We start from the raw sequence: 23,798 nt of genomic DNA, 5'->3' as shown, positions 1-23,798 counted from the left end.
GAGATGAATTTCCCTTGACAAACACTGGGTACAGCACAGCGTGGCTTTGCTTGCAAGACCTGGAATCTGCTACCTTTGCCTCCAGGGAAGGATTTGTAGAGCTCCAGCCCTGTGATGCTACTGGCAAGATTAACACCATATAAATGGGAATGAATGCTGTGCAGGGACTTTTGGCTATGGGCAATTTCTGGCAAGACCCACCACTGGGAGGGTGACACTGTTGTACTGCCCCAAAGGAGAACCACCTTGCACAAGGAAGTCCAGGGGTGACTGCCCAAGGGTCATCAGAGAGCAGTAAATGCACTCTTTCTGCATTAGCCTCTACTGTACATATGAAAAACCACTTTAAACTGTATTCCCCTAATGCTTTATAATTTACCATAGCAGCTTAAACCAGAAGCATAATACCACATCAAACCACAGATCCCTTGACATTAAGAAGATGCGCAGACTTGTGATCCTTCCACAGGGAACACGTGTGTATGTGTTTGTGATCTATATGGATATTTGGGGTATGTCTGCCCTGGAAAGCAAACAAGGACACATGCATGTGCACAGCAGTCACAGCCTTCATCCCCCTCACGTGGGAAGTCTGAAATACTTCAGTATGGAGCAAACCCAACACCGTACCACTGTCAAGGGGTGGGTCCTCACCTGAAGGCAGCTCCCTTCCTTTTCTTCTCCTTGGCCTGCTCAAACTAATTGGCAAAGAGCTGCAAGTGGCAAAAATCTTAACAGAAAAATAGAGAATGTTCATGAAGAGCAAAGAAGCTAAATTAATTGGAAAATTTATTCAAAGTATATAACTCTTTAACACAGTGTCTAACAAAATTACACACTGAGCTGCATGGTTAAACAGAACAATTCTGCTGCAATCGAATTTACCTTTTTTTTTCTGCAGAAAGTCTTGATTTCAAATATCCTGGAAATGTTTAACAGCTGATATTAATAAGAGTACAGATTTAATATAAGGCTCTTTATTCCACAGACATGATAAGCATCATGACAAGTGGTGTAACTATGGCAACTGTGGTGTTTTTTTCTCTTTCTTTTTCCTCTGAAGAGCAAGAACAGGCATTTCACTAGAGGCAGTGCCAGATTCTCCTTTGAGGTAAGACTTAGTGCTCTGAGTTACAGAGGAGTAACTTAGCCAAGCATAGGTCCTGGGACTGGAATGCCTTTCTTTCCTATTATGTGTGCCCATTGTTTCATGGGCATTTACAAGTATTTAGCCATGAACCTAATTCTCTCCTTTTTCGCATTATGGTTAGAAAATAAGAGCATTCCTTTTTCCTTGCTGTTACAGTTCAAAACCAACAATCTCATCCCAAAGTCAAAATACTTTTAATGAAGAAAAGGATGCTCTCCTCATTAATGTATTGCCATATGTCACTGAAAGAGGTGCCCACATTTCCTTTCCTGAAGCCAATTAAGCCACCCCACACCCTCCGTGAAGTTTTCCAGGTATGAAAGTGGTGCCTATTTGCAATAAGAGAAAAACACTGAGAAAGACCTATTTCTTATGAGCCCTTTATTTGCTGCTGTTTGCTGTCCCCAGAAAACAAACCAACCCAGGCCCCTGCTGCATAAATGCATTCTGCTTGCTGCCTGTGTCAACATAAAATAATATCTATCGCATTTTACGGTATTATTTTATGTCAGTGACGAATGCTCAGCCGTGCCTCACACTCATTTTACTCACATGCTCCTCCAGTTCATCAGCACTGTCATTTCTGAGTGCCACACTGAGATTTTCAATAGTTTTTTTTCCACAAGGTGACAAAATATATCACGGCTTGGGTAAAATCACCAAAGATACACAACCGCACACAGGAACAGGCTGTGTGACATTACAAGACCTGTGCCTGTGTACTGCAGATGCAAAAAAACCTTGACCAGCAGCATGACAGCTATCAGATAAATGTGCCTGTCACCAGTGGGCAGCTGCTGGGCTATGCTTGGTTGTGTGACAGCCATCATTTCTTTTATAATCCTGTTGACTGTAGCACAATGATTTTCTACCATCAAGGTTTATTCCTATTCTTATCTATACAATCTTTGAACAGTTTTCTTCATGATTGTAATCATGCACAGAGTGCATGAATTCATGTCTTTGAGAACTTCATTTACCTGTAATATTGCTTATTTTCAGCTTTCCTGGTCTCTTTATTCCATTATTACTATGATTAGCCTTTTGAACTTGCTTACCAAATCTTTAGTAGGTCTGTGAACAAATGCTCTTTCAGCCAACCCATTGCCACTGGTCCTACCTGCTGCTGAAAATACTTTGCACCTGCTTGCCTGGAGCTGTTCCACTAAAGACTCAACTCGGATGATTTCAAATATCATTAATCTCACAAAAATACACAAAGGAAAAAAAAAAAGAAGAAAAACATAAAAGATTTTTTGCTTTGAGAAAAAAAAAAAGCAGCGAAGCCACTAGGTCTGACACAGAACTGACATCCCAATAGCCAAATCCAAGAGGAAGTTGCTCCACTTGCTCTCAGCAAGCCATGGACCCTCTTTCTGCAGAGAAAAAAAGAAAGAGTGTTTTCCCATCAGATCTGCTGGTGTGATCTTTTTGTTGACTGAACTTCACTGCCGTGTATGTTCAATCCTGTTACTTCAGGGAGAGCTATGAATAGACCTCCTTTATACCTGAGGGAGGAAAAAAATTAAGTCACTCATTTAATACAGGTTTCACACCTAACCTTATAATCTACATAGATTTCATCACAAATGTAAGCTACTCACTCTAAAGCAGATGTTAGATGTCTCCCTGCAGTATGTGACAGCTGTGATGGTGCTGATGGCTGCAAAACCATTGCATGGGAACTGAAGCAGAACTTCTCCATAAATGTTTTAATTCAGTACAGAATTTTTTAAAGGAGTATATACCTTGCTTTGATGAACAGGAACATAAAATGTATATCTCAGGCATGTGCTGCTGGCTGCTGCTGGGGAGGATGATGTGTGCAAGCAAGGACATCCCTCACCGCTACCACTGAGCTGAAAGGAATTGTATTACACCAGCAAATGGCTACTGAGCATCAAATTTAAGCACAAGCATGGCACTTCACAGTGCATTCAAAATATTTTCTTTTCCAGAATACTGCATCTCAAGCATGCACTGAAGGCCTTTCTCTTCTGTTCTGTCTGCATACCAAGCCCTAGTATTTAATCACACCCCACTCCATGGAGGCCATGCAGTGAGATGAGGAGTGCTCAGCCTTATATCAGTGTGTTCTCTTGGAAAAAGGCCTGCAGCATCAGCTGGTGATGGCCCCTTGTCTAACTGTTAATAAGAATACTAGTTTAACAAATTCAATTAGCTGACCATAATAACCACAGGCAAACTAAAATGGATGCAAAACATTCTCTAACAGTCAAAAATCACAAATTGCAAACAAGATCAAGAAAATCTGAGAAGATTCTAAATTGTAAAACCTCAAATCCAGCTTCCATACTACCTCAGAGGCCAAAACACAGTACAAAGTATAGCATATACTTTGTCTCTGCACATGGCAGGTGGTTGGAACTAAATGATCTTAAGTTCCTTTCCAACCCTAACTATTCTATGTTTCTATGCGACTTCAGTCTTCGATTTAAAGGCTGTTGGTTGTTCTCAGTCTCTTTTCTAGCTACTTCCAGTCAAACTATCCAAGCTTCTACCCTCAGTGGCCAGACAACATTGTGCATCTGAGTCCTTTCTTGGGTTTGGAGGATTCCTGATTATATTGAGTCAGGTTTGCACCAGCGGTTATGAGTCACAGCTGCTCTTGTTAGAATGATAGTAGCAGTAACAATTAAAAGATTACACATCCTGAAAGCTGCAAGATGCAACTGCAATGCTTCCTACTGCTTGCACAGGGGAGAAAAGAAATATAACTCCAAATATTGCAATGTCCTAGTCTGGTGATGCCAATGATATCAGTGAAATTAAGCTGAGAATGTCAAGTCTGATTTCATAATCTTACAACTCTTTATCTGAGTCACTTCCCTAATGCAGATGAGGATGTGAGTGCATGTAAGAGACTACAGCAAGCTACCGTGTGAGAACAGCAAGAAGTGAGTCCTGTCAAGGTGACATTTACCCTGCTCAGCAGAAAGAGAGTCATTATAAATATATGGAAGAAAAGAGAGCCAAAAGTCCGCGTCTTTTCCCTGATATTACAATTCATGAATTTGAGAAATTCTCCCCGAGAGGGTGTAAGGACTGATAAATTAGTCAAAGGGACAACTCAGTGCTACTAAGAGTTTATTAGCAAAAAAGCCAGAGAGGGACTGGACCATGAGGTATAACAATATATGCTCACTTCTCTTCTAAATTTCATAGGAAAAAAGATCACCTAAAAAGACAAACAATGGAACAAAGAAGGAATACCAATATACTAATTAATACTAATTTGTGTCTCAAAGACATATATCTACCTAGCTTTTAATATTCAAAGCACTTTAGTCATTAATAATGTCTTTTAGCTAACACTGTTCAAACATCAAACTATAAGGTGGCCATTTAAGAGAATAAAGAATTTCAGCTTTTGAAAAAAGAAACAGTCTGTCTAACACTTTCCTGCATATTTACAAACTTTGTATCATGTAAGTCAGGGAAGGTGTGAGACAGTCTACAAAATAATTAATATGGGAGCATGCAATTATGTGAACTTATTAAAGTGCATCATCAGAAGTAGGTACTTTGAGATGTAAAAAAGGAAAGTAACTCAATCCCCAAATGTTCAAACAGGAGGAGCCATACTGCACCCAGAGGCTGCAAACTCCCCAGGGTCCCATGGCAACATCTGGCCTCTTACTGGCACAACTAAGAGTTTTTCCAACAAAATTTCCTGGCCATATGATAATATTAAAATAAATATTTTAATATGTATTTATAATAAATAAATTATCCTGAGTAGCTGGAGGCGGCTATGCTTAACAAAGTCAAAAGAACAAAGACCTGGCTTCCCCAACCTACCTTTAGGTCTCATTCAAGCACCAGTTGCTAAAGACTCATTTCTGAGAGGTTTTAAATGAAACTTTCAAACAACACATACTGCTCTCAGCCATAAAAAGTGTTGTTATGGCTTAAAAAATATAGATCCATCGTGATGAATACCCTTCACAGTTTGAAATGTCATGAAAAGAGTTTAACCCTGAATTGCCAAGAACGATAAACGCAACCCTCCCTGTACCACTCAAGATGGTTAGGGAGAGAATAATTTCTGGCACAAGTTTGACTGCCGGGCAACAGGATGTTGTCACAGGTACTTAAACCTGAAAGAAAACATGGATTCAAATGGATATTGAGACCTTGAGAAACTGGCAAACATTAAGATGTAAATTGAATATGCAAATACAAATGGAAGGAGGAGGAGGAATTACATTCTCAGAACAAAAGTCCATCCTTGAAAGAGGATAGATTGAAAATAACTGAAAGAGGATAGGTTTAGATTAGATAAAAGGAAGAAATTCTCTTCCTCATTCCTGTGAGGGTGCTGAGGTACTGGCACAGGGTGCCCAGAGAAGCTGTGGCTGCCCCATCTCTGGCAGTGTTCAAGGCCAGGTTGGACAGGACTTGAAGCAACCTGATCTAGTGGGATGTGCCCCTGCCCACGGCAGCGGGCTGGAATTGGATGAGCGTTAAGGTCCCTTCCAACCAAACCATGCTGTGATTCTATGACATTCCCTTTTTCAGAGGAGAAACGTGGAGAAAGTGGCTGCCATGGACCCATGCTGATAGATGCAGGGATGGGTTGCTGATCTGCTGCCCTGCACGGAGGACTCTGCTCTGCTCTGGTGGTCAAAAACTGGTCTGAGGACAGCATGGGAATAGGAACGCACAAAAACCAATGAATGTGTCAACAACATCAAATAGCACATTCAATTTTCACTCGCCATAGAATACTCTTCATAGCATACCAAACTCTTTTCTTTCCAGCATATTGGTCTGCACATCTTCATCTCTTTAGAGGCTGTATCTGCATAAATCTTTTAAAAAGTAAATAAGACAACATCAAACCAGCAAAACTGTATCCATGGAAAACAGGCCTTATTACAGATACCCCGTGGTGTGTACAAAATTAAAGGTTGTTCAGCTGTTCAATCTCATCAAATGTAGCTGGGCTATGGTGTGGAAAACGTGCTAATGAATAAGTAATTTCTAGAATAAATACTTACATGCCAGTTTCCAGCTTAAAATTGCAAATATACTGAAGTGCAAGGAGCCTAACGGCACATAGAAGGAGTCTGTGTGCATCTCTCCGTCAGTGTCTGCACATTAGAGATGTGACCCCAACAGGGAGTGACCACTAAGGAGAAAGACTGTGTGGTGACAAAGGATTGAAATCAGATGAGAGAAGGGATTAATCCCCTCCCCTCCTTGAACTGTAGAAAATGGAAAATAAGAAATGCACCTATGGTTCATAGTGCAGTACAACAGAAAATCATGTTTTATCCGCTTTATCAAACTATATTATGCAAGGTTACATAAAAATGATTTAATGCTCCTGAGGGGGAGTAATTACAATACAGTCTACTGCAAACACAATTTTTTCTGAAGCTTTAATAAGTAAGTACTCCCCAATCAGTTTTGAGCAGCATTTCTGCAGGTCTCCTACCACAAGCACAGCAAGTCATGCCCTGGTCCTCCTCTTCGGACCGCAGGGTGGGGAACCGCAGGCAGCAACATGTGGGACTGGCAGGAGACAAGAGCCAGCGTATGGTGCAAGGAAAGACACCAGATGCAATGCTGCAGTCGCTGCACAGCAACAAAATAGATGTTCCCTCGAATTCCCATATACTGCCTAGGCACACAGTAATAGGGCAGTTTGGGTTGGAAGGAATCTTTAAAGGTCATCTAGGCAACCCCATGCCATGGGCAGGACATGGTCCTTTGCACCATGTCCAGAGCATGTTAAGTGTAAGAGAAAGCAAAAATACTCAAGTTCTGCAGTAAAAAGTAGCTGAAAACAAAACACAAACCTGAGCTCCTGCAAATGGAAGGACCAGCCAAGTCCTGACTTGAAATCACATTCTGGCACTTCAGAACACTCATATTTTCTAACTAGAGGACAACAGGGGAAGTCTGTGCTCTTAAAGAACTGAGCCTTCCAGCAGGAGGGTGACAGAAACCCAATTTTAACTGAAAAACTTGCTAAAAAGGGAAGTGGATTTGTTCATACATTTTATGCTGGAGTTCCCTCACTATGACTGGAAATCTGTTCTGCAGATGAAGCTCTACAGACCATAGCACAGCGGGTGCTACTGCAGTGGATGCACACTGATGCCATCGCTCTCATACCCTGTCTTGTGCAGACCGAGGACAAGGAGAACAGGCACAGAAAATCTTTGGCACTAGAAGGTAATTCAAACTATTTACCTCTTTCAACAGAAGCCCAAGATCAGTTTAAAACCATGTCATGACCACATCACAACAGCTTCATTATAGCATAATCTAAGTAATTGGGTATATATCTTAGGGGAGATAGGACCAAGAAACTTAATGACTTCACACAAGGTGGTGCTACACATGCCTTATGAATGACTTCAACACTTTGCAATCACCACGGAACTTCTTCTGCATACTGATCAAGCGAAAAGTGACTTGTAAAACAACTGAAAACTTTTTGGAAGCAGCATACTGTGCCCAAGCCCTGGGAGGAGAGCTCCTGCCTTGCATTGTGGCTGAGCTACCCTCATTCCTAATATAACTGTAATTGTACAGCGATTGGCATTTTCAAGTTAATTCAGTTAGTACTGGAGATCTACGCATTGCCCAAAGCAGCGCAGAGGACCAGCTTTGGGGAAACCCAACGTGAATTCAGGAGGAATGCAGAGTTCAAGGATCTGCCAGCTGCAGTACAAAGTTCAGAAAATATTTCTGCTGAGCAGGTAGCCGCTCCTCTTTGTGTTCTTAACCCTTGGCAGCTGAGCACTGCAGCATGTAGCTGAGGTGGAAAGGTTATCTGCTGTTAGAAAATGTGAGGGCAGAGCTACAGCTAATATGAATTGACATTTCTTCTTCAAAGCAATGGGACCACTGTGGTTTAGACATGCTTGGCATCTGGCCCAGAATGAGTTGAAGTTCAACAAAAAAGACAGAAAAACGATAAAAGGTTGCTGATGAGTTGCAGTGTTTCGCCATTATCCCTGCTAAAACAGCTTTATGGACTGAAGGACTGACAGTACCATCTAGTTGCAAAAAGCAACCAAAATAACAATGCCCAGTAATATTAATCCAACCGAAAATGCAGGGGGATATTCTCCACTTAGTCTCTTCTTGACTGTGTTATGACAGACTTCAGAGCACAGTAAGCTCATAGGCATCACTCAGGTCCATCCCAGAGCAAAACAGTAACCCATACCATGGTTTGCTTTGTCCTTCTTATACTGAAGTGAATCCCTGTTAAACAGTGTGTATTGCATACATGGCAAAGAGCTCAATAACTCCAGTGTGCTGAAGGGACACACCAAAGAAAGGCAGTCTTTGCATCACCTTAGAAGAAGAATTGACTGATCTTGGCACGATGCCCCGGACTGTTGCCCTCAAAACCCTATAGTCCTGCTTGGCAAGTCTGGAAGGCAGCAAAACAGAGGAGCTGTCTTTCTGGGACTTACATGATCCCATCTGCAATGCATGAGCATCTTACAATCATCATCAAGGTGGGGGGGAGGCGGGCACGGCACTACTTGCCAGGCATACACCGGGAGGCTCCAAAAGCCCATGTGATGGATCCAGGTCTTTCAGATATCACAAAGATTTTATTCACTGGGCTGTTTCCTCCTCCTGATGTGTAGACATATTGCTTGGCAATGGACTGGGAGAAAAGTGCTGCAAGTATTTCTACCTTACCAAATGTGACTCTACAGCTCTACAAAAGCATTTGATGTTTCTTTGCCCTGCCCAGAAGGTGGACAATTTTTTCCCTGACCCAGATATAATGTAGAGTTTTTCAAGCCTTTTATTTTCATTAGTTCCAATAATAAAGAAGTCCTATTTGTCACTCACAGGAAACAACTTAAAAACATTATAAACGCATCTCTCCCTGCATCACATAGCAGAAACTGATATAGTCAAGTAACAGCTTAAGCACAGTGTTCATACCCACACGCAAATATGTTACTTGCAAAACAAGTGTCAATTTACAACTAAGTTGATGTTTTCCTGAGATCGCTGCTTTGCTTTTAATACAGTATATTGTTTCTTGCTGGTTCTTGTTTTGTATTCCTGGAAGAACAAATCAAAACATAGCAACCAAAGCTACAACAATCAGCCCAGCTGGAACAGAAACACTCATGGGTGAGAAATGGAAAACAAAACCTGATGCAGAAGAGCACTGGCATAAGCAAGACCATCGCAAGCCCAAACCATCCTCGACTGTAGCATTTGTCATAGCTTTGTGTGCCTCAAATTTTGCAATCTGCTTGAAGAATCCGAGCTGCCCATCACTTTTTACAGGACTTGGGTGACAAAATTATGTGTGTACCTTTGAAGATAGCATTTCCTGACACTGTACAATAAAGTTGCACAGAAAAAAGTAATCTTCAGGAATCTCTGTGAGCTCCTAATTGTTTTAATTTTGACCTTCTTTTTATTTTATATATATACAAATGATTTCTCTGAGATTTAAGATGTCTTTTCTCTTTCTCTCCTTCTTGAAAGAAAATTATCACCTCTTTCAATTTCATCTTCACATAGTTGCCCTTTAGTCTTTCACATTTGATTTGCAATTATGCTTTGAGTGGCCCTCTCTACCCTCCTCTACTTCTCCTACTTTGTTATATTTCCCCACCATCAACCTTTCTGACCGTGGCCCTCCGATTACATTGGTCATCCTGGTATTCCTAAAGATCTTCACACCTTAAATCAGGCCTTCTTCTGGAGCCAAGTTAAAATAGTGGGCACAATTCAAATACAATAAAAAGCAATTTGAACATTTCACAAGAGCTTCACAAGCTGAGTTGCAACTGGGGCTGTGGCAATTTACACCAGCATATTAGCATTCTTTTTTCTTGTGACTCAGACACTCAATTCAAGCAATATCCCTACCTTTGCTGATACAAGTTCTCACCTATTAGGGAACAGCTAAGCATTCTGAAGGCTTTTTACAGCAATTTCTTCTAGCTCTAACTGCACAGCACCACAGAAACCAGGCCAGCACCCTTCCCACCCAGGCAAAGACCCTAAAGAGTGGGCAAAGCCATCTGAGCACACATGGAATTGCAGAAATATTTAATGGTTCTTAGTTAGTTGTCCCCAACATGAAATGCTTTCTCATTCCTCTGATTTCATCAGAAAAGCAATAATTCCTGGATGACGAAGTCACAGATATGGAATTAGCTCACAAGATCACCACAGAGGCAGTCACAACACTCAGAAAAAGCCACCCTCAAAAATTGTTCACTCGTGGTTATACAGGAATGGTCACTGGGATAACCCATGGTGAAAAAGAGTATTTTGGAAACTCTTTTTGAACCATTTATAATTTTAGCATAAAGAAGATTGCTCACACATTAGCAAACGTTATTTTTATGCTGCCAGGCAACCCTGCTGGTAAAGCTGCTGGAAATGACTCAGAAAACATTTTGTTAGTTGTTAGATCTGATTGCCATAATTAACTTCTGATCACTGATTTGTTCATTTGTTCCTTTTTTTTAAATTGCTATCAAATACCTACATCTTCAGAGGCTTTACTGGGATCTCCACTGGTGGGAAGCAGAAGACCACCAGTCCCTTGTTTTCCTGGGACACAGCTCAGAGATTAGAATTGCTCAAATCCTGGGTCTCCCGTTTTCAAAGCAAAAGGAGGGATGGAAGGGAACCCTCCCCACAGGGAGCCCTCCTCACATGGGAGGGAGCTTGCAGTAATGGATCCGTGAACAATTTTTAAGTTGGATACTTCTTGTAACAGCTGCACTAATGCGCATTCCTCATGTATTTATGTATGTCATAATAATCATAATGAGAATTTGAGAATAAAGAAATAAGAAGCTAGATTTTTCCTTACCTTTTTGGAAAGCAGGCAAAAGCTATACAGTAGGTGGAAGAGTGTACCAAGTAACAGATTTTTGAACACTCTTTCTTACTGGTGGTATGCAGTCTACAGGAAAAGTAAATACATTGGTATGTATAATATGTCTGTTCATAATAAACTCTTCAAATTTTGCCCTGTCACGAAGGCCATGACATTAATCCAAGTAAAGGGCCCAGACTAGAACAGTGATAGTGGAAAGCTGAGAGGCGCCACTATATGAAATTAAGCACAGGTTAGAAATAAATGAACCAGTTCACAGAAGTTCAGGTACCTCTGAACATGGGAGCAGCTGCTCAGGAAAGAGCAGGTCTGGTTGGGTTTTGTTTGTTTGGTTTTGGTTTTTTTAATTCGTCTCCCCTGAACAAACTTTGGAACATTTTGGTTTTAGATTAAGACTTCCCAGTCCTTCCTCCCCTATGCAGTCACTCTCAGATTCCTCAGCAACCTCAACAACCATTTTAGCTTTTTTTCCTGAGAAAGATGGAATAGGCAACATCATGTCAGTGATGTTAAGGATGAACAGGAATGAATACACAAACACACCAGGGCACAGCACACGAGCATTTGCACAGTGGGCTCTGCATGTCTGTCCTAGTCAGGAGATTCTTGTGTCCCACATACACTATCCACAGTTCACTGATGGGAACCAAAAAAGGCAATGTCCATTCCCAAAACATGGAGAAAGGAGAGGATGGGCATACACTGCTGTCACTGCCGTCGTGATAGACAGGACCTGACAGCACACAGGGAAGCACTGTTTTAAAATGGAAACATGGAAATGGTGCCTAGTCTGCATGGGCAAAAGGGGCAGTGATTGCACCTCACTACTGAGAACTGAATCAACGGCAAGTAAGTTCTACCTAATACTAAATAAAGGAGAAAGAAAAAAAATTGCCTTGACTATGTGTGTACAGTTTACTGAGCTCTCAAAGACCCTGCTAGCTTTAAAGTCCACAAAATTATAACAGTACTGAAAATTAGACTGAAAATTCTAAGTTTTTAGACCTTAAAAGTTTTCTGGCTAGCCCATGGTGACACTTTGCCACTTCTCAACAAATCCCAGCTAAACTGCTTGGGGAAAGGGGTCTCCTCCCATGAGCTGCTCCATCTTTCCAAGAGTTATTGGTCATTATGATGCACTCTGTCTTTGCCACAGAGATGCTGCATGCCTCCTACTCTCTACTATCTACTACTAGGCAACTCTACATGAATCATCTTGATCTCGGAGACATTCTCATAGATGGTGAGATATTCCCCATGAGACTAGAAATAGAAGACCAACACTGCCAAGTTCCTAAAGACCCTACCCTATTTCTGCAAGAAAGCATCTTCCCAGAAAAGCCAGTCCCAGAAAGGCAGGTCCCAGGAAGAACTGAGCAGCTTAGCTTCCTTCTCATGGCTGCTTCCAGAGGGAAATGCATGAAAGCCAACACTCTCCCCGTAAGGTCTGCTCATCCAGCCTGACAGAATCGCAACCTTTTCATTATCAAACAACCGAGATACTGATTTCCCTGTCACTCTGTTTGGCAAAGCCATGAATTAAAATAAGTTGGTAGGAAAAAGGAGTAATTACATGTAAATCTCAATATAAGTTAAGTATGGGTTGGACGTTCAAATGTTTTTGTCACAGTCTGACACTCTGCTCTTGCAGCAGAAACACAAGCAGACAACTGAGCAGAAGCGCTCACTATCTGTTCAACTTCAGACTTGGTGAGAAGTATCTTCTCATAAAGTGTGAAATACAACCAAAGGCACATGAGAGCAGAATGAACTTGTTACATGGATGGAAGTTGCTGTGCACTGAATTCTGCTCATCTGAATCTGCTGCAAACATATATCAGCAGGAAAAAGCTGTTGAATGAGTAAAAGCATGCGCATGCCAAACTGGAATGATTAAGAGAGTTTTCATAAGCCACACAGTTGCAGACTGAAAAATTTGACCTTAGTATATCCTATTCAGCATGAAACCCCTCCCAGGCCATGGCTGGGAAGCTCAGCTTCTGATATTTCTTGCTTCCCATACCTCCTAACAAAAAGCTACAACACAGCAAGTCCTCATTCTTCCTGAGGGTGGGATATAAGGTCACTGCATTTCAGGTGATTTTCCTCCCACGCTAATGCAGTTTCTTCTTTTATACTCATTCTAAACCCCCAGTGCTTGATCCCAGCTCTCCTGAGTGCTCTGCTCATATTTTCTGAGCTCAGATTCCTGCAGATCACCTGATTGCTGTGCACAGCATAGACAGATGATGCTCAGCACCGCTGCTGAGGACCACCTGCTCTCAGGGAGCCACTCAGGTAATTTATAGACTTTCCAGTTTTACATGCACATCTTCAGTTCTTTAGGCATTCTTTTAAAGGTCTACTAAATCATGGAGATTTTTTGCAAGGCTATTTTTGTGTAAAACCATCCACATTTTGCTTTTGGTTTTGTTTCTGGCATATAAGTAGGACAGGCCACAAATTTGGGCTTAGTCACCAAATTCCCCAATGTTTGGAGGTACATGAATCCCATGCCGGTGGCTCAGTGTTAATATCTTAGGAGATACAAAACATTTGTGTATTTTCAATAGAAATGGCAACTCCAGTCTCCAGTACCAGAGCAAGCCATGAAGAGCAGCATCACCAGGAGATACAGTAGAAAATCAAACTGGAAAACCCAACTGTACTCTTCCACTTATGAGAAAACACTTAGTAGCTAAGCCAGATCAGTATCTAAGTTAGCTTTGCAGAGCGCTGATGAATCTCAGACTCATCCTTTAATGCCCATCCATTAATTTACTTTTAGCATGATATAGCGAGTTGCAGAGGAGCTTGCACGGAGTGAACAACCAAAACTTCCCCTCCCTGTTTTCCCCAGGTTACAGCAGGGAGGTTCCTGCAACAGTTGCTGGCTCCCTTCTGCATCCATAGGTAATGGTTAGCTATTGTTAGTGGATCAAAACAATTTTAATAGGAGAGTTACTGAAAACGTGTTCTTTTGTTTTCTTTTGAAAGCTAACATCTTTTAAAATGCTCCTAGCATTGATGGAAGCATCTTGGGTGATCTTTTATTCACATTTCCTATTTTCCAGTAGGTGCAATTCTGAAAATTTCCCCATCTGCTGTATAAAATAGACTTTTTTTTAAGTTTAATTGCTATGAAAACATCAAAACTTGATTTATTTATGAACATCATATTCAAAATTTCACTGAAAATGCAGTTTGGGGGTTTTGCTTAGCTAGCATTGCTTTTATTGAGCTCACTGATACGGTTTTCAATTTTTCCACCTGAAAGTGGAACTGTTTTTTTCAAACAAAATTTTAGAGTTTAAAAAAACACTCCTTAATTCAGGTATTGAATTAATCGCTTGTATAAACATACATGCTCTATGTTGTATGTTAGGGGTTGATTGACAGCCTATTGAATGCTATAGGAAAGCTCCCATTATATGTAGTTGTAGCCTACACTGGGTCTAAATGTACCCGAATACTTTAAGTACAGCAGTAGTTTATTTCATTTGATTTTCTAATAATTTTTATTAAGACACATACGCAGGGTATGAAATAGTCACAGTAGGTGCAGCTGATAATATGAACAGATGGTACTATATGTATAAATGATCAAAATAGTTAAAAGGAAATTTATTTCCCAAACCATAAAATACTTAAAAACCCAGTACTCAGAGAAAGACATATAAATGAATATAAATTAATAATAGTGCACATTTCCTTGCTGGCTGGGTTGAACAAAAAGATAAACAAATGTATATACTTTAGAATCCTACATGTAAGCAAAAGGGGTCACAGAAAGCATTCTCCCCTCATGCACACCAATTTTGAAGTTCTGAGGTTTTTGTTCCTGGTGGATTTTGCCCCAGCTTTAACTCAGTCTTACAAAACTGGGACTGAAGGCTGGATGCTTAAGGCCAAATGTAGTACATCTCAGTGAGCAGGGAGATTCTGTCTCTCACTACTTCTCCTGCCTCTTAAAAACATAGTCTAGTATATAGTCCTAGAGGAAAAAATGTTGTATTTCACCAGAAACATGGAGGTTTAAGGAAGCAATATTTCTTTGTGATAAACACATCTCCTTCCCAGGGAAAAATCTGACTGTTCTTTGGCAGGGGGGAAATGTTCTCAGAAGTGAAAACTGCAATAAGACGCAGCACAGGAGAATGAGAGGAGAAGGGAAACCCCCAAGCTGTAGTTCTTTCAGAGGTGTATCTCTGTTTCTACACTGAAAGTGGCATCATCAGAACTTTTAGAGCTTTGTTGTTGATCAAGTCTTTGAGTGGAAATTTTTAGATTCTGATTTTTCTGGAGGAGGAACTAACTCCAACTCATTTGACAGTGCAGCGATCAGTGAAATGCAGTTCAGCAACTCACCTGCCCTTCCCAGATGTCTCTTAAAATCCCCTTCTCTCCTCCTCCTCTCTCTCCCTCATTCCCAAAGGCCTTTCCCAACCCAGCTGCCTCGGCCATTCTCCCAAACACCCAGAGGAGGTTGAACTCTGTGCGCTGGATGGTCAGACAGTGACCATTAGGACTCAGTAGTGGCAGCACCATAGTGAGGGGTGGATTTATAGCCCAAAGGTAAAGGAAGGGGTTCCTTCACCATGGCATCACTAACGGAAACTTGACTTGGTGGAGGACTCTGCAGCTCACACTCTCGCTGGATAATACACCTTCTTGCAGTGTGGGCTCTGTTTGGTAGGACTGGAGGAGGCACAATATGGTCCTTAATCTATGAAAAGCATTTCCTTACTGTCTTACATCAAAATCATAGTTCAGATAGTTCAGTTTCCAAAGACAAATTTTGTTTTTCTACATAGGATGTATTTTGTATATCTGCACGATAAGGCATCAGAGAAAAACAGTCAAGGGGCGAATAAAAGGAGGAAAAGTGCTGTGTCGATAATTTGCTGGCTGTTTCCACTTTGCTTTGACAGCAGAGTTTCTGCTTTGAGGCAGGTATTCAGGCAGCAGTTAATAGACAAGAAGTGGCAGGGATTTCAGCAGCAAATGGATGAATGGATCACGGGCAGGGAAAGGGCATTTCTCCTCATTCAGATTGGTTTTTCATAAAAACTGCAGACATGCCTAAACCTTTCCAGTATGCTACAAAGTTGTGCAGCTGTCTCCTTCCTCAACTCCTTCCAGATTCAAATGCAAATCAAATTTGATGGCCTCAGTATGTAATTTTGCGCTACAGTATACCATGCTATGCACATTAAGGAAACTGGAAGTGTCTTTTCGATCTAGTTTCCTTTTAAATCAGTGGCAAGATTTGCATTAGGGCCGGATGAAATCCTTAAATGGGAATCTTCAAGGATTGTGAGATTTTTGCAAAGGAATTTTGCAAGAATGAAAATTATAACTCAGGTTAGCAGAGTTATCGATGAGTTTGGTACTTGTCCCTCCATCCATCCTGCAAACTGTACCTGCAGGGTTAGGAAGGTTTGGTTTTGACGCAAGCCTAAGGGTCCGGTACTCAAGGATGCTGCTGATCTCTCCCTCACAGAGGAGAGAAAGGAGGAGGATTTACTCACAGCTACTAAAAATTTTATGAGGAGTTGCTGCCAACTGACACAACTTGAAAAAAAGTGAATTAAAGAAGGAAAAAAAAAAATGTGTGTGAGATCAAAAATCTCCTAGAAGACCAAATAACACAAACCCCCTAAACCTCAGATATTGGTCCATGCCTCCAAATCCCCCAGCCAGCCAGCAAAAGAAGATCAGCAGTACTTACTGTTTGGGTCTACATTCTCACACAGCTCCGTTTTGGCTTCACCGTTGGGCCTGTCGCTGGGTTTGTGTGAGAGCCGTGATGACATGGTTGCTGCTGTGACCACAGCCTTGAAGCTGCGCTTCCGTTTCTGGACGTTTAGCTCAGGGTGGAAGATGATGATGTACACCTTCGGCATGTAAAGCATCCCCAGGGCCACTGAAGCACTTAAGTTCATGGATATTGTAAGTGTGGTAGTTTGTATGTAGAGCTAGGAGACACAACACATGAGACACTATTACAAATAAGATGACTGGGAAGAAGACTGCAGTATTTCAAATGTTAGCTCACCTTTTAAAAGCCAATTTTAACGAGTTGGCAACCAAAGATGCAACACACATTAGCTACCTGATCTATGAACAGTCTCTTTAAGGCTCAATGACAGAAACATTCATTGCCGTTAACAACAAGATTTTTACTGCATGCTTATGGTATAGCCTCTGTTTATTTAAAAAGTGAAGATCAGATCTGGATTGAAATAGCACTGGTATAAATTTTAAATTTAGGTCTACTGTAAGTTATAGAAGAGAGACTATAATACCACAGATTAGTAAAAAATTTTACTTTTTTAAAAATATGAAAAAGTGGGTTTTTTTTTGTTATTTTCTATGTTTTAATTCTCTACAATTCATTGAAATAATTTTGCAGAGAATACACAATGATTTATGTGCTCTTGACATTCAGCTACGCTTATTATGAAAATACAGTACATGTGCAAGTCAGAGAACAGGTACTGCCATGAGATCAGTATCCAAAGAAAGCACAAGGATCCAAAAACATATGGAAATATACAGTGATAGAAAAGCCTTTTCTTTTTTCTTATTATTATTATCTTTTTATAGGACACAAACTAGAACAGTTCTTGTGAGTGAAGAGGATTAGGCACAGTTAAAAGACACAGAGACAGCACAGTACAGGTGCGAGGGAGCCAAAGAGGGAGCAGTATCTCTGCGGAACCCCTTCAAAAATTAAATATACAGCAAATACACATAGATGGGAAAATTATTACATATTGAGGGTGATTTCTTCAGAACACTATTTCCTTTTCTCCACCTATGCAGTGCTAATCAGTCTGAATTTCTGACTAAAAACTCCATGAATAAATATAATGGCAGAGTAAAATGCTGACTCTGCCCAGGTACTTCCAAATTCCCATATTTAGAAAAATATGAATGCCTCCAGACTTGCTAGTTATATCCACAAAACAGTTGCTATTATAATGATTAAGGCCACTACTGGTAGCAATAAAATGCCTTACAGAAAAGATGAAAAGCATGCTGTGTATGGGTGTGTCTCCATACAGATGCAGAGAAGCAGAAACTAAAGTGCTTTCACAGTTTCTATTTACTCATTACCAGAAGGAAATGGCACTGATGTTGTCAGAAATGTTTCCAAAGGCCCTGGGACATAGCCCATCTCACCTGGTGAAAAGACACCAGGACAAGTCTCGTGGTTTAAGCTCAGCTGTAAATGATGCAGTCTCTCTCACCCTGCCTTTCTTGCCCTTCCGCTGCTCCCGGACGGATGGGGAGGAGAATCAAAAGAATGCAACTCCCACGGGTTGAGATAAGAACAGTTCAGTAACTAAGGTATAACACAAACCACTGCTGCTGCCACCAATGATAATAATGATAAAGGAAATAACAAGGGAAGAGAATACAACACCTCACCACCCACCGACCGATAACTTGCCCAACCGAGCACCAACCAATACCAAGTCCCACCCTGCCATGCCCCAGCCCTTCCAGGTAACTCTCAGTTACATCCTGGGCATGACGTGCTGTGGTATGGAATACCTCTTTGGTCAGTTTGGGTCAGGTGTCCTGTCTCTGCTTCCTCCCGGCTTCCCCTCCTCCCTGGCAGAGCATGAGGCTCAGAAAGTGCTTGGTCGGACTAAACATTTGAGCAGAAACTAAAAACATCGGTGTTATCAGCACTCTTCCCAGGCCAAAAGTGCACCAGCTACTAAGAAGGAGAAAAATGACTGCTACTGCTGAACCCAGGACAACAAGTTACACCATTTGAGTCTGGGAAGAGGCCAAGGGGTCACCTCATTTAAGTGCCTGCTCAAGAAGCAGCCATTCACACCAGAACTACTTGCGACAGTTCACCCTTTCTACCCACATCCTAAACTCACCCTCTGGTAGAGGTTTCACAGCCTCCTAACCAAACCCTTGCAGAGCACTCAGGACTCCGAAATGTTCAGTTTGTGCCTGACCAAGTGTCCTCTCCAGGTGGCATGGACAGTGGTGGCCACCTTGCCTTATGTCACCTTCTTTTATATTTTTTGTCTTTTGCAGAACTTCTAAAGATCAGCATGGTACCAGGTTGCCCCTTTGTCTTTGACAGATAATGGGGTAATTTCTCCCAACTTCAGTCACTGGGAAGATCTCAGGCGTCTTTCTCTCCCTAACCTGAATACTACTGTTGAGGCACTGCATCAGTGAGATGCGATGCTCTAAGGCAAGTGTGCTGCTCTACTGAAGGCCTTGCTGGAGGATTATTTTCTGAATTTATCTTACAGCATTGCTATGAAACATGATGTTTATTTTTTCACAGGCAGGCAGTGTTGTTGCCTGCTGCTCTTTGCTGAGGAGTTACTACCTGGCTGGTTATTCTTCACCATATACTTTGCAGTTGAATGTTGTTAAACTACAGATATAGAATAATTGAATAGTTTGTGTTGGAAGGGACCTTAAATGAGCTCCAACCCCCTTGTCATGGGCAGGGACATCTTCCACTAGATCAGGATGTTCAAAACCCCATCCAACTTGGCCTTGAATATATATATTCGCATATACACATAGATACGTGTATATGTATATATACACATACACACACGTATATGTAGATACACATACACACACACTATAATAAAGTACTATATAAAGATATATACGATTTACTTTTATTTCCATGTATATAAGCACTATGGCTATTTATCTTCTGGAACATTTAAAAGAGGACAGTTCACAAGCCTTTTCCTTCCTTGGAGCTCATCTTCCTTTCAGTTATGCTCACATAAATCAGCTGTAACTCAGTTGGGGTCAAATGCATTGCACTGACATAAATAAAACAGACTTCAATATTTATTAAATAAATTCAATAGCCAGAAGTGAAATATATAAAACATAACATTTAAGGTCTGATTGCTAAACAGAAAGATACCCTCCTTAACTTTAAAGTTTTTGCAACTTACTACCAGCTTTTATCTTTGCTAAGTTAGGTAATTATTATATTTATTTTATTAAAAGCTCTTGCAATTGTTGTAGAAGCTGCAGGTACCAACACCTCTAAAAGACAGTGAGATGCTGTGGACTGCATACTTGACAAATGATGTTACACCCAGGCTCATCTGGCTCCCAGCTCTGTATTCAGACCACACACACTTGCTAATACTTGGGAAGAAAGGCTGTTTAAAGAACACCTGCAGTCCTGGTTTAGTCTGAAAAGGATGCAGCAGAGAATTTTCTCTGTTTCTATATATAAGATACGTAACTAAACCTGACAAGCACTGCTACTAAGCAGTATTCCTGAATGGGATTTACATTTCTGCAAAGTTATAAGAGATCTATGTCAGTAAAGAGCTGCATCAGAAATACAGAAGATGTATCGGTACTTCAAAGGGGTGTTTTGTGGAGTAGTCGTCTCAGACGACCTGAAGTGGCAGTAAGTGTGTTCAAGTAGCCATATGGTGGAAAATGCAAAGTGACGTTTTGCAACTAACTTTTGGTTCATTTTCCTAGAGACTATAAAGACCCTTTCTAGAGAAAGCAGAATTTGGACCACAAGGCAAAAACATAAAAGCTAATGACATAGCATTGCCAGCATGACACATGTAATCAGTCGCTTATGTTCCACAGATAGAAGTAGTAATTCATGTTTGGTTACAGATCTTCTCCACCCAAATCCAACTGCTTCTTCTGCAGGGAAAGCAGCAGCTCTCCATAGCAATTTTGATGAACTTGTCAGTTAAGCAAACTAACTTTATATCACCACACTCATAGACATGTCACAGACACACTGTGTGTGACAGCAACTAAAGACCCTAGAAAAGCAGAAGGAAAGATGCATTTTGAGTAAGAGACACTTTTAAAAGCACTGTGTAACAACAAGTTTTCAAATGGCTCCTCATAGAAGTATTTGTTACCTGTGCGTGGCAGTTTCTGATTTTTTTTAACAGCTGATGAGTTGAATATGCAATACTAGCACTTTTCAGAAATAGAAGATAAGAGCAAGAGAAAACGGTAGACACCGAGAGGAGGATCCTGTTTGCAGAACAACTCTGAAACAAGGGACACAACCTGCACAGAGGCCACATCCTCTTATGCCGGAGCCAGATAACTACATGTGATGAGCTTGTGGGTTTGCAGGTACCATTGGCTACCAGCAAACACCTACCACTGGAACCATTTGCTGTCCCCTGAGCCCCAGCTCCTAACATGGGTGTTTCAGGAGGGTGGGCACAGGTTTCTGAAGAGCAGGGGGAAGATTTCTGCACCAGTGCTCAAGCATCTCTTCAGCCACATGCTACGGTCAGCAGCTTCCCCATGTGGTTTTCCATGGGCTATTCCCAGGGGAATCTGGCCATACTTTGATGTCACTTACCCTGGGATGGTTCAAGCCATCATCTTCCCCTTAATCCTGGGCTGCTGTGACTGCAAAAGCTGCAACCACCAGAGCGCCAGTAACATTTTTGAAGGGGTACACAGAGGCCTTATTTTTATTTCCTGCTGCTATTAAGGGGTTGAAGGTTAAATGATGATTTAGTCAACAGGGTCCTTTGCAGCACCATGCCAGCCAAGTTTCCTACCTTGCAAATGCCAACAGGAGATAAAAGGAAAGGGAGAAAAGAGCTTCTGTAGAACAAGGCAAGATGAGTGACACACAATGCTTCTCATGACAACTGGGAGCTTTATAAAGATAAGGAAAACTAACAGATATGCTTATTATGCAGAGCCTTAGTTTTATGTATTTTATCTCTGCTTTGTGGTTTTACCAGTCAAACATAAAAATGCAGTTTACATGAAACTATTCCATTTCTTATTTCACTTCTCCTGATAAACTCTCTGAAAGCATTTGACATGAATGCAAATGGGTGACTTAAAATACAAAGGATAAGATTTAACCGACAGTGGGAGTCTAATAATTCGTGCATGTCTTTTACAGCAGGCTGGTGAATCTGAATTCCAAACTCGAGATCAAACTAAGAAATTAAGATGTAGATTTAGTGAGAGATGCTTGAACTTGACATGAATGAGAACTGGGATTGAGGTAGCTAATGCCAGTGGAAATCAAAGCTTTCTGAAAACAATGCTATATTGGTCTCCCATGGAGGGCTGGAAGCCACATTTGCTGTGACATAAGGACAAAGCCATTCTGGATAGTCATCCTCACACTGCTTTCCTCCTCTCTCTCAAGCAGACTCTGAATTTTGGCAAATTTTAACTTAAACTTAACACACTGCTGTTACAAATGCGTCAGACTTTGAAGCAGTGCACTGGAGAAAACTCAATCCTAAGGATATAATTCACATGCAAAAGCACCTAGATTTTATCATTCATTTTACATAAATGATTTCCATTTGAATTTTAGATTTCTACATTTTCCAGATTCTTGCTTTATTCATGCAAATGACAAAAATTACCTTCAAAACCTTAAGAGAAAATTAGACTGAAAAATACACACATATAATAACCAGCTATTTTTTAAGAACAAATTATATCAATGGATGATTTTCATGAGCTAGGATTACTCTCAGAAGTAAAGCACTGCAGGATCAGGCTTTTTGGTCTTTGCTAACCCGGTGGATAGATTTCCAGCTGCTGGGCTATAATAACTGAACTTATAGCTGCAGAGCTTAGAAAAGTACCTTTAGGAGTCAGAAATACTTTCTGTAGGCTAATGCTTTGCATTCACAGTCTAATCAGGAGCAACTGCTCTTTTTATCTAATTCAGCTTCCTAATTATGCAGTGAATTGTGTTATTTTGTAATATGGAAATAAAGTGGTAACTTGAGATATTTTTGAACTTGTGTTATTACAAACCAATTTATCTCACTTTTATATGGGAATTAAAACAAATGTTCTTACGTGTGAAATAAGCAGTTCATAAATCTCCCAGAAGACCCTTCCAGGACATCTGAAGATTTTGTTTCATTTTCTACATTATGTTGTTGAAATATAAGAATAAGAAACATTTTTCTAATAAAAATTAAAATTAGCTTCTTTTGCTTTATATGCTTCCAAAAACATGGAAAGCAAAAATACCTGAATATAAATGCATTCTTGGACATTTTAATGTCTAATAGCCCTACCCACTGAGGTTACCATATTATTGTAAAGGCAAATAAAAAAAGGAATATATCTGTTTTCCAGTGAAACCTGTGCTTCTTGCACTTTGGCTTTAAAAGGGCTTTGCTTAGGAAGCACCACTGCTCTTCTACCTCCAGCAAAGGCCTTTTGTTACCCAAACTGCTGCAAGTGGCTACATAGCATTTCTCATAGGCCAACACCAGCTATTATGGTGGCCTACAGCCAGGACCCCAGGCAGATGTCACTGTAAAAAACATCTTCAGTCCCAAATCACCCTTAAAACTACACTAATTCAAGAGAGACTGAAGAGTCAGCAGATGGTTATATCCTGCTGCTGATGCTTCCTGCCTCGCTGACTAAGACTCTGTGTGGCAGGTGGGACAGGCTGCTGCCACAGCCCTGCACAGGTACCTGGGGGGTGACAGCCCTCCAGTTTGACCCCCTCCTTTTTGGCAGCATACCCTCAGCTGAAAAAAAAAACCTCCAAACCAACCCAGCTGTAAAAGTAAGCACCGTTCTCATTTCCGTAGACAGCTTGATTTATGGAAGTTTCAGGCAACTTTATGCAGGCAACCGTGTCTTTCCACAAGGACTGTGCACTTCTGTTGTCTGAGAAATATAAAACACTATGTGTGAAGCAGTCCTGTCAGCTCACTTTACCAATCTGGCTCAGCAATCCTCTTTTCA

At 40.9% G+C, this 23,798-nt stretch overlaps 1 protein-coding gene across 9 annotated transcripts in view; it reads right to left on the bottom strand.

Annotated features, from left to right (window-relative positions):
- Window positions 1-23,798, bottom strand: part of GRM7 (glutamate metabotropic receptor 7) — a 298,171-nt gene that overhangs the window by 17,506 nt on the left and 256,867 nt on the right. For 2 of the 9 annotated variants that reach the window (XM_062630396.1, XM_062630388.1), the window contains 3 exons: window positions 16,762-17,008; window positions 11,004-11,096; window positions 772-2,658 (listed from right to left, as the gene is read on the bottom strand). The exons of 3 other annotated variants lie outside the window; for them this stretch is intronic. In XM_062630396.1, the coding sequence (XP_062486380.1) occupies window positions 11,026-11,096; window positions 16,762-17,008 (318 nt within the window). In that variant the 3' untranslated portion in view covers window positions 772-2,658; window positions 11,004-11,025. Of the gene's footprint in view, window positions 1-771; window positions 2,659-11,003; window positions 11,097-16,761; window positions 17,033-23,798 lie in introns of those variants that run through there. 4 more of the 9 variants (XM_062630389.1, XM_062630391.1, XM_062630390.1 and 1 more) reach the window with 4 other exon arrangements.

The sequence above is a fragment of the Pezoporus occidentalis genome, unplaced genomic scaffold (genome assembly GCF_034315485.1).
Source record: "Pezoporus occidentalis ecotype Australia unplaced genomic scaffold, CSIRO_AGI_Poc_V1 ctg35, whole genome shotgun sequence".
Lineage (NCBI taxonomy): Eukaryota > Metazoa > Chordata > Aves > Psittaciformes > Psittacidae > Pezoporus > Pezoporus occidentalis.
Note: the sequence above shows the minus strand (reverse complement) of the source record. Positions and strands in the feature narration are given on the sequence as shown.